At 36.0% G+C, this 12,080-nt stretch overlaps 1 protein-coding gene across 1 annotated transcript in view; it reads right to left on the minus strand.

Annotated features, from left to right (window-relative positions):
• Positions 1-12,080, minus strand: part of EYS (eyes shut homolog) — a 782,127-nt gene that overhangs the window by 159,102 nt on the left and 610,945 nt on the right. Inside the window, exon 37 of the mRNA XM_071548512.1 lies at positions 5,181-5,345. Within this exon, the coding sequence (XP_071404613.1) occupies positions 5,181-5,345 (165 nt within the window). The remainder of the gene's footprint in view (positions 1-5,180; positions 5,346-12,080) is intronic.

Here is a 12,080-nt window from a genome sequence, read left to right on the forward strand (position 1 = left end):
CAGTTTAGGGAGTATTTTTAAGTCACAATTAGAGCTGACTAATAGCATTCTTCACATTATTTGCCAGGTGGTGAATATGATGGGAAGTTACCTTCACAGGAAAAACCCAAGTCCAAACCGAAACAGACAAATTCTAGGAACAGACAGTTCAGGAACCATCTGAGAAAAAACTTTTTGTTGGATATTAAGGGTAATGGATCTTGGCCTTAGTAGAGATCATGTGAAGGGATCAGGTCAAAGAAACCAGATATCAGAAATCATCCTTTCATAGTAAACTGCAAGTCAGAAGTCTATTTTTGTAGATCAGTGTGATTGACAAGCAAGTGGCCACTAGGCTCAAATGACTGTCTATCTAAAAGATTTAAATTTCCATTACACTATGGGATGATGTTTTATTAAGCAAAACCATATTTTGACACAGAGGAAGAATACTGTGAAATGCTTTGCTTGAGAATTCCATCTGAAATAAGAGTCAAATACACTATAACTGAAATGCCTGTAAAGCCCATTTTTAGTTTCAGAAGGGAAAGGAGGTTATGAGTAGACCTGAGGAACAGAGCTTCTATGCACACAGGAAGTAATTTATGAGCACGACTACTGAAAAGGGAGCTGTTTGTCCTTAAGGAATGCTATAAACATGGGCTGTGGTTTCTGAAATCCAATTGCCAGAAGTTATAGACTACCATATATAGTAAAAGTTAAACAATCTTGCCTTGAACGGATTGTGAACAGCATTATGTCGACTCTGCTAAAAGTGAAACTGATGAAGCAGAACTTTACAACTGTCTCAGGTTTTATGACCACTTGCAATTTATGCTGCTTTTTGGCTAAATATCACAATTTGCTTTGACATGTTGATGAAATTAAATCATGCAAACAAGTAAAATCATTAAGGAACAGAATAAAAATCGTATGAATGCATACTGTATTCAACAAATAAATAGTTCTCAAATGATGGCTGATCTCTATTGGCACAAATGTAATAGTTGTGTATATATTAAAGCTTTTTCTCCTGGCATATATAAACAGAAATCTCCTCATATTCTACCAACAACTTAAATATAATGCAACAGCAAAAAACTCAGAAAGTTTTAGTCCCTTGACTGTTACCATTCATATGTTTCTTAAACACATATTGAAATAACTAGGGAAAATATTATAAGTACATTTTTCTTTGTATTAAAACAGATGATGGTTTATAACCTGCTAAAAATAATGTGCAAAGCAGTTCCTCTGCATTAGTTTCTTTGCCTCTGACAAATATACTAATAAATCTCACATAGGATTCTATGACTCTATAGTGTCCTATCTCTTTCCCCATGCTTTTAATAGACCATCTATTTTTGGCAGCATCTTCATAAAATAGTTAGCCGTTTATATTTGTTGACCTCAACCAAACATTGATAAAATTCTTGCTAATAAAGGTATAAAATAGGAAACTTATATTCAACAACAATATAGTATGATTTAGCATAGCAACATGCCTAGCACATTTACTGATTCTCATATTCTGCCTGTTGGTTGGCCTGTAAGTAGCCTTCTTTTCTGTGTACATACATTTTATTTTTCTTATATTTATTTGCATATATATAATTGCATTAACTGCTAAAATATATTACAACAATGCATTGAAATTTTAGAGCATTCACTTCTCTTTATTTTATGATTTGGACTTTAATAATCTTATGCATACTTTCTGATTCAAATCTATTCATATATCAAAAGCATCTTGTCTGAGATTTCTCAATGTGATTAAATGTTTACTAATTATCTGCCAGCGAAACAGATGTAACCTCATCACCACCTGGTAATAACAAGTGCATTTGAAAAATGTGTAATCTGAAGGTGAACTACTTTTAAAAAATGTAATCAAAATGTGTAACTATTTTCTATTAAAATACAGCTGAAAGATGCAGATCATTGTGATAATCTTTGTGTCTTAAAAAATTATTTTGGCAAAAAGCATTTTTGATTTATGAATGTGTAAAATGTATTGTAATCTTAATGATAAAGTTATTTGTAACATGCATATATTATCAGAATCAGAAAATTCTGGGAATATTCTCTCATGATTCTGCAGTTCTTGTACTAGTGAGTGCACAAGCCTCAAGTTACTTTCTGCTGACAGTTCATTCCTCAGATGTTTGATGGTAACATAGCTTGAAAAAGCTGTAGTAGAAGCCGGAGTTGTACTACTCTAAAAAAGAGAACGGCTGACAACAGCAGCTTCTCTTTTGAAGTCGTTAGAAGAGAAAATGAAAGACAGAGCAAGGAGCAAAAAATGGGGATGAAAGAACAGAGGGAACATATGAGGGAACTTGCAAAGGATATACTTATCTGACAGAAGAGCTTGGTGCCTGCATAGAGAAATAATTAAAAAATTCTGGGTAGTCTGTATAGGCACATAGTGCTCATTCACAAAATACCAGAGAAAATTTTATTTACAATTTTATTTAATAACGTATTTTAAATTAATGTAAAACTAAATAAGAATATTGATATGGACAATCATAACAAACATTTTTATTATTTGGAAAGGAATCTAATCACCAGAGAGACATAGAACAAAAGAGCAAAAGCAAGGAAAAGAAACTGGCCCTATAGAAAAGAGGCAAGAGCTCATAAAGTCTAAGTAGAAATGTAAAGCAAAAATGCAGCCAGTGTTAAATACAGTACTGGAGTTCTACAAGATGCACAGTTATCCATTACTCTCTATGTTCCACAACCAGCAAGAGATCCAATTGTTAAAATTTTTAGTTTGACAGAAATCTAACCTTAGTCAAAATCCTACTGGTCACCAAAAGAGGGGAATCTTGCAAATTAGCTGAAGTCCTATTTCAGGGATAACATGGGAATGGGAATGCAAGTACGATATGCTGACAGGAATCAATGAAGAAAAAGTCAGTGAAACAGCTGCTTGAAAACTCGTAAAATTATCCTAAGTTCCTGAAGCTACCCCAGCTCAGTGTTAGGGTGAGAACTGAACTCACACTGCTCATCCTTACGATCCTTCTTCCTTCTGTCTGGGTGCAAGAAGAGACAAGAAGGGAGCTGTGACATTGTCCATGAAGGTCTCAGGTAGGGGTAACTAGAAAGCAGAAAACTGCATTGTTCTCTACTAATAACACCATTCTACCTTTCCAGAAAGTGGAAAACCAAATGTTCGAAACAATGTGAAGTTCTCAAATACTGCTGTAACAAAATGTCTTCAAACATCTCTGAAAGACCACATTAATGACTGTATGACAGTATGACTGAATAGCTGAGCTGCTATCAGGTTACATGCAGGATGAGTACATTATCTAGAAAAGAAAATAGACTCACAGAGTCATAGAATAGTTTGGGCTGGTCATCTGGTTAATGCCCCCTGCATGAGCTGGATGTCTGCAACTAGATCAGGTTGCTCAGAGCCCTGTCAAACCTGACTTTGGGTGATTCCAGGAATGGGAAACCTACCACCTTTGGGCAACCTGTTCCAGTGCCTCACCACCTTCCGCGCAAAATAATTTCTTCCTTATATCTAGTCTAAATGTATCCTCTTTTAGTTTAAAGCCATTACCCCTTTTCCTATTTCAACAAGCCCTACTAAAAAGTTTGTTCTCATATTTCTTATAAGCCCCTGATAAATACTGAAATCTGAAATGAGGTCTCTCCAAAGCCTTCTTTTGCCTAGGCTGAACAACCTCAACTTCCTCAGCTTCAGAAAACACCACTTGCCCCTGAGTATAACACAGAAATATATATTTTATTTATTATTTATTTATTTATTTTGCTTTTCACAGAGATTCTTACTTAGGGCTTATGTGGATAGCAAGCTTTGCTTTAACTTGTGGCTGAAAGCCAATTCTTTTCAGTGATGAGACAAAGTCACTAAATGCCAAATATATTGAAAGTACTTCTAGTGACCTTCCTTGAAATCTTTTTCAAGGGCAAATAACTCCTCTCGAAATTGAAATAACTAAGTATAAAACACTTAAACATAAAGAACTGCCACATAACCACTTATCCATGATTCTTAGCATATTCTGCAGCACTGTAGCTTAAGCAGCTGCAGCAACAGCCCAGCTATAACACACAAGGACTTGAGATACCATTTCAAAAAGGAATAAATATTCAATTTGGGGTGACAGTGTTTCACACCTAAATAAAATGCAATACAGATAACAATAAAAGGCACAACTAAATAATGCCATGAAGTTTATGTTACTTTTAACCCTGGCTTATTAATATGTACATAGTGCAGCGAATTCACACATATTACTGACAGATTAATACAAAACCAACAACAATTAATCAAAATGATTTATGTTATATGAACAAGATTTCTTTGTGTAGAGAAACACTAGGAAGCTGCAGCAAACTGGCAATGCTCCTAATGATTTTGTCTTTCTGGTATAAATCTATCAAATAAACATATTTTTCTAGCTCTTCATGGGATCAGGAAGAAATCATCTCACTTTCCATGTTTTCTATTTGGACAGAAATTGCAAGATAAAATATATAATGAAATACTAGCTGGCTGAGATGGCTATTTTTTCTTGCTGACTAGTGAAAAGCATACTTCTGTCTCAGAATTTTATGCCACATATTGAGGAATGAAATAAGCAGGCAAGAAGCAACTTTTTTATGTAGTGTTAACAGGCAGACATCCAGGTCTGCAAGTAAACTCTCTGGGGACCACAAAAGAATCCTCTGAAGTGTGAAATCACAGTAAATACTGTGAAATATAGCAAAATTGCAGAACTTCAGATAGCTCTGTAAATCAAATATTTGGAACCAAGATCACAATTATAACAAGCAAGGCTCAACCCAACTCTGGAGAAGATGTTTCTCTGTAATAAGTTGTTCAAAACTTCTTCAATATTTGTATTTTAGAGCTGTAACACTTACAACTGGAGTCAGATACTTACTATGTTCTTTCTTGTCAGGAAGCAGCATTTTCAGTTGTAAGTTATGTTTTGCTCAATGAGTCATAAATTAAAGAACTTTCCAGAGGAACACAAGGAACAATGGTTAGAATTTTATAATGCATCAGGCATTAGAATACCAAAAGGCTCCTACTGCATTTCAATGACTCATTTTGCTGTTGAAGAGGAAATGCCAGCTGATGTACACTAAAGTTAATAAAGACCTGAAGGAGCTAAAACTGATACTTAGCTTCAAGTATCATTGGTACTCACTGTAAAGGATTGTGCCATTTAGAGCAGTTGTTTTCACTGTCAAGTACAGAGTCGTCAGATTGCTTGTTTCCTGCCCAGATGCAGTCCTGGTCTCAGCTACAGATGTCAGAGAAGGTAGTTCCAAATAAGAATTTCCAGTGAAGGATGGAAAAAACAATGTTGTGTCTGAAATGAATGACAAAAAGATAATTTTATTAATGTATTGCAAAATAAAGTAATGAAACACAATATAATCAGTGAAGCACATTTAAAAATATCCATTCTTCTGCATAGCTGTGAATAGTGTAATCAACTATTTTATTCATCAAGCATGAAATATTCAAATCAAATATGCAGAAAATGAAAATGCTCTAGAATCTGCATATTACCTGAAGTGAAGAGACCACTAGAGGAGGGACTACTACTAGAAGGTGCAATAACTTTCAAAAAATTGTCACAAATCTTTACAGATGTGTCCATGCAGAACTTCTTTTCTGTGATTTCCCTATGAAGTACTTTTGGTTTATAGTTCTAGATAATAAAGAGGTTTTCTTCATTTTCAAGATACTGAGGTGTTCTGGGTTTGAAATTATGATGAGGATGCCATTGGGCAGTATATACAATTTTTCACTACACTGCTCCTGTCTTGGAAATTAATATTTGCAAGAGAAAAATTTTAACTATGAAGGCTTAACTTTTGTAACATTTATTGCATTAATTATTTTAGCCATTATGTTTTTTTTTTTACCCTGTAACCTTGAAATAATATCATTAAAGTAAGAAAAAATAGTCTAAAACTGACGTTAGGCAGAAAACCTTCCTGATGCTTTAAGCATCCCATTTAAGCAATGCGCCTTGAAGACTGCCCAAATTCCTAAGAAGGAATTTGAATAAGGAATGAGCAACAAGAAAAACTGTCTGAGTTCAGGCAATATGTTTGCAAAGAAATTTTTAATTTAATGAACTGAAACATACAATGGGTTTGTGACTGATGATTATGCATGGGCATGACTAATACATAGATTTTTTTCAACATTTTTTCACTTTATCAATTTTTTGTTTGTTTGTCAATCTGACAATGGCTTATTCTTTTCCATTTTTCTTTGACTTCAGCAGAAAGGACAAAATGAAATGCCTAGTTAAACAAACCTGTGTTGAAGGACAGTCATTAAAAACATCCCACACCCTGACAGCAAAAGAAAGGCAAAATGGAAAGCAAGAAGTAGTTATAGATGTGGAAAAATCAAGATTTTTAGAGAGAGTGAGAAAACTATGGGATGAAAAACCCCACCAGGAGGGTGAGGTAAAAGTCAAAGGCATTACAAATCAGAAGTAGACCTGTACAATTATGACAGCATTGTTAGTTTAATTAAATTAATATTTTCAAGGGAGAGATTGTTAGGAGATCTACCCACTGCAGTGCAAGGCCACACACATGATTAAGGGCCTCTTTCATAAGAGGAAAGGTTGAGAGAACCAGGACGTCTAAGGCTACAGAAGAGCAGCCCTGGGTGGATCTTACCAATGTCTATAAATACCTGATTGGAGGGGATGGAGAAGAGGGAAACATACTTAGTTTTAGCAGTGGCCTTGACAGAAAATGGACACAAATTAAATCCCTGGAAATTATACCTTGAAAACTGCTTTTCACTCTGAGGGGGGTCCAACACTTGCATAGGTTGTCCAGAAAAGTTTGTCAAGTTTCAGTCCTTGAAGATTTTCAAAACCTGACAGGGCATGGTTGTGAGAAACCTTCTCTAGGTGATCCTGCTCTGCTTGAGAGGGTGGTTGAATGAAATGGTCTAAAGAGATCCCTTCTAGCCTCAACAAATTGGTGATTCTGTTATCCTTCACAGAGAAGTTCTGTACAGACAACCTTGATTTTTATTCTTCAAGTACTGTGCCTTCAGAAATTTCAGCCAAGTTCATTACGCATAATATAGTGGTACATTTTGAAGCTAAAGCTATTAAAAAAGTCTTTTATTAGTCAGTTTTCAAAAAACCCTATTCAATTTCAAGATTAATTGTCCACAATTTATTTTCTACATTAAAAATAATATTCTGTGAAGTTTCTTTCAGCTGGGTGAAGGGGAGGGGGAGAAGAGGAGAAAAGAAAGGGATATCGGGGCAACCTTGAAAGGAAAGACAGTCTCATCAGTCCTTTGGGAGGGATAGTTCCCTTCAAAGGAGAGATCAACCATAAGGACTTAAAACTTCCAGGTAGTCCAGCACCCTCAATCCAGAAGTCTCTGCATTAATGGGCAGCCAAGACTACTGAGAAAAAACACTATTTTAACTGCAGTGTCTACACCTTCAGTGCTGTGCCCAAAGCAGCCTAGGCCTCCATCACCAGTGCCATGAAGTCCTCTCAGAAACCAGCAGAAGAGATACAGCAAACACAGTGAGTCAGAGACAAGTGCATACCTGGCCAAGAAAGCTATCAAGAAATGTCAAGATGCAGATCACATCCTCATCCCTATGGAGTGCAAGCTATTATCCTGCTGATTCTTAACAGTCTTTTTCTGCCCTAAAGCTGTACAATAGCTGCAATCTGTTGCAAGTCTGCAACATCAGTAAAGAGGTCACTGAGAGCACAGGGATTAGTCTTCTCCTTGGATGAAGGGCCTAAGTGGGAGAAAACAGATTGAGTCTGTGTATTAATAGCCTAAAATCTAGGTTTGTGATAAAACACACAGACAGAATATCATGGGCACAGCTGCTAGTCTGGAATAATTTTTTCCCTTTCACTCATTCTACTGAACTCTTAGCAGAAATTAAAGTTACACAAAACACTGAGCATGACTACACACTGGTATGTTTCATGAATCAGAGCCAAAGAGGGCATATGCTGAACTACAATAAGCTAATAACAGAAATACTATCAATACTAGCTACAACTCCATATAAGGCTCTACCACAATATTCTAGCAGTTTTCTAGAAATATTTACAGACCTTCACATTTTAAGATTGCTGGCAATAAATAATTTTGTACCTAAGATATTCCATAGGACAGGCTAAGAGAAGAAACTGTTACTTTACTGTACTCTGGGTCCACTATCTAACACTGTCAGCTCTGCCCATGACCACAAAGGAATGTCCTCTACTGGGGAAGTGGTCTCCAAAGCGCAGTGCGTGTGCCCTAGGGAGTTCTTAAGACAATTCACTAGGATGTAGGAAAAGAATATTGGAACTGCAGTAGTACATATAAATTTGTAAATAGATACCTATACATATATTTGTGAGTTGTCCTCAAAAAATTTTAATGATAGAGTGCGCTGTTAAAATGGTTTAAGGTCTTTGAGAAGAATGTAACTTTTTGAGATATTGTCTTTTACTAAAACTAAATAGAGACAAATGTGACACTACGCTAAGAGTGGACAGTGAGAAAATTAATACAGTACAGCTCCTCAAATACATACAGTTCCTTTAGACTCAGAGTGTGTCCCTGCTTAATAAGCAAAGTGGCTCAATGAATTTTAGTCCCCAAACTGTATTTCTTAGGATATATAAACTTGATAAAACTTGATCTTACCTGCATAAAAGCTTCATCTTTAGATACTGAAATATGTCAATGATCAGAGACCAATATAATACAATGATAAAATTTATGTATATAAAAGACTCTGCAAGTACACAGACAGAACAAGTAAATATAAAAATTTTAAGCATAAAAGTTTTAAGCATAAAAAAGAGATTACAAACAATTCAAGAGAAAAAAAAATCTCTGATAGAGACTATAGAGTTTGGTCTGAATTCCCTGAACAACACATATTGCTGACAACAGTTTAATTGAAGACTCAGAACTTCTACTGAAATAGATAGATTATATGGGATATTAGCTACTGCAATTTTCACAACAACAGATAGTACAACAAGAAAATGTTGAGAAACACTGACAAGTTTCTTTTATGTCTGTGACTTTGCCAAAGTTAGAAAATAACAGGAGTAAGGGGAAGAATACAGTTTTCCACTGCTAGTAAAAGGAATCATTCTCTTTCCACTCCTGTTTCCAATTTTCCATTTGAATTCTTTGTTTTTTATGACAAGTTTGACTTAGTACTGAATTCTATTGAATTCTATTAAAAATAGGCTTTTCAGTCTTGAAGATGGTAAGACCCATCAACTGTGCCAGCCATCACTAAACCAATTCAAATGAGAGGCTGAGGGAGCTGGGGTTGTTTAGCCTGGAGAAGAGGAGGCTCAGAGGTGACCTCATCACTGTCTATAACTACCTGAAGGGAAGTTCTAGCCAGGTGGGGGCTGGTCTCTTCTCCCAGGCACTCAGCAATAGGACAAGGGGGCATGGGCTTAAGCTCTGCCAGGGGAAATTTAAGTTGGATATCAGAAAAAAATTTTTTACAGAGAGAGTAATCAGGCATTGGAATGGGCTGCCCGGAGAGGTGGTGGATTCACCATCCCTAGAGATCTTTAAACACAGATTGGACGGGGCGCTGGGTGCCATGATCTAGTAAATGAACTAGAAGTGGACCAAGGGTTGGACTCGATGATCTTGGAGGTCTTTTCCAACCCAATCGATTCTATGATTCTATGATTCTAAGTAAGAAAGACTTTTAATGTTGCAAAATCATAGAAAGGGAAGCAATGCATTCATCTTCTGGTAGCAGAGATCAGACCAGACATCTGACTAAGCTACCTACAATCTATAGGGTAGATAAGTGCATTGAATGTCCTTAGTTCCCTTTAATAACGAAAAGAAATAGGGAATCCTTGGATCTGATTCTCCAGACCTAATCATGACCTAAATCTGCCTCTTTCTCTCTACTTGCTATGAAAGGACTTGAGGGTCACTAGTTTAGCTGTAAACATGCACACCAGCAATATCTGAAGGTAGATGAACAATTCTTATTCTTGATGTTTGTGTGCCAGAACTAAATGGCCCACTGGAGGATTTTCTTTAGGCAAAACCAGGTTAATACAGTAGTTCTAAGTTGAAATGTTAGAGATGTGAATTAAACAGGATGTCAGAATAGTCAGGGGCTTAAACTCTAAATTTGCTGTTTGCATCTTTCAAGTACAGTGGTAAACATTCTCTTGCAGGTATCTGAAACTTATGGACAGACTGACTACTTGTTCTTTTCCATCACTCAGTGAATATAATAGAAGTACATGTGTTAAAAACTTTGTCAACCAGGGCAGCAAACCTTTTCCATATTATCAAGAATGGTTGTATTCCCAGCAGGCAGAAAGTCAGTTAAGCAGCAATATCAAGGGACTGATGAAAACATGATTTGCTCTATCCATCTCATGCTCACAGGATATCCCAGGGAACCAAATTTAACTACCTAGGAGTAATGCATTCTTTTATCTCATGTTCACAGTGTGAAGAAAATCAAAGTGAAATAAATATGATTCAGAAAATTCCTAGGGATTATGTCTAGTACATACAAAATCTGACTTGGGTATTTGATAATGCATCACATGCACCTACAATAGCACAGAAATACAGCAACCATTTCCTACAAAATAATTCATTAGCCGAATTCAGCTGTTTCAAGACAATAAAATATGAAACAAAATAAGTCTCACCCTTGCTGATCTCATTCATTTGTTTCAATGCACAAAACCCTTCTGCTTCCCATAACTGAACTCCTGCTCATGAGGCAAAAATCCTTATGAAATAAAATCTTTAAGTTTTACTTTATCAAGCCAGTCTGGTCCCTTTTTGATAATGCTCTCCGCTGTCAACTGGGAGTTCTGAATTCAGATCACTGACTTAATCTCTTACTTTGCAGATTGCTAGAGGCTTTGAATGGCAGAAAGACAGTATATTTGATTGTGAAGACTTAGAGGAAGCATGGACAGGCAATGGGTGACATAAGCAATCCTTGAGAACAGGAAGTCTATTCCTTTTCATTGAAGGAAACTGCCATACACATGGAGCAGTATTAGATTAAAACAGTTTAAAAAAAGTCTAGGAAAATAAAACAGAAGGTGCCTGTCAAGCATGCACCTGCAAGGGTACAATGAAACACAGAAACAGGAATGATCAAAGGTATAGTATGGGTTCCAGAGGGAGAAACAGAACAGGTCTATTCAACATGTAGGGCAAAATGTAAGAAATGGAAACTTCATGTCTTGCAAAAGCAGAAGCTAGGGGTTCTCAATGTTATGATCAGATCACGGGGTCAAAAAACATTAAATTCTTCTTAACTTTTTGCAGAATGTTTAGGGTAATTTATTGCCAAAAGATGTTACATGGGGCAAGAATATATTTTAAAAAAGGAGAGAAATAAAAAAAAAGGAAAAATTAAGAACAATATAGGGAAAACAACCTACTAGACTAGAAAGTACAAAGGAAAGACAGCTCAGAAAACCCTAGTCTCACAGACTGGTGAAAGCTGAAGTAATGCAGTTGGGGAAAAATCACAGTAGTCCTGATTTACATATTCTTTTCAAAGTGGGAGTGGTTTTGCTCTGAGACAGGATATTGACCTAGATGTCCTCCTGGACTTATTTGGCTTGCAATTTTTGTGTGACTTGTTCTGCTTTCAGTCTCACTACTATGATTGTATGACAGAAAATAAGAGAGATGCAGACCATTTAGCATAAAGGAAATGAATGATCCCATAGATATCTGAAACACTGCAATTGTCATTACCCACTGGCTAGAGCTACCCTTCTCTTTTGACAGCTGTATTGTAATAAGTATATAAACTCAATGTAAATATGCTCTTAGTTTTATTTCAAGAAAAAAATCTGTTGATAGTTTTAGCATTTCTTAGATACTAAGTTCAAGAGTTAGCTGCATGTCTGACAAAAGAAGATCATAGTAAAGCAGTTTGCTGTTCATACACTTTGGGAAAAAGAGCCACAAGAAGAAGGAAAAAAATATTTTTCATATTCTTATTTTGAAGGCCTCAATATTCCTCTTCAAATATCACATTTTAGGAGGGATTTTT

Source organism: Pithys albifrons, chromosome 2 (assembly GCF_047495875.1).
Source record: "Pithys albifrons albifrons isolate INPA30051 chromosome 2, PitAlb_v1, whole genome shotgun sequence".
Classification (NCBI taxonomy): Eukaryota; Metazoa; Chordata; class Aves; order Passeriformes; family Thamnophilidae; genus Pithys; species Pithys albifrons.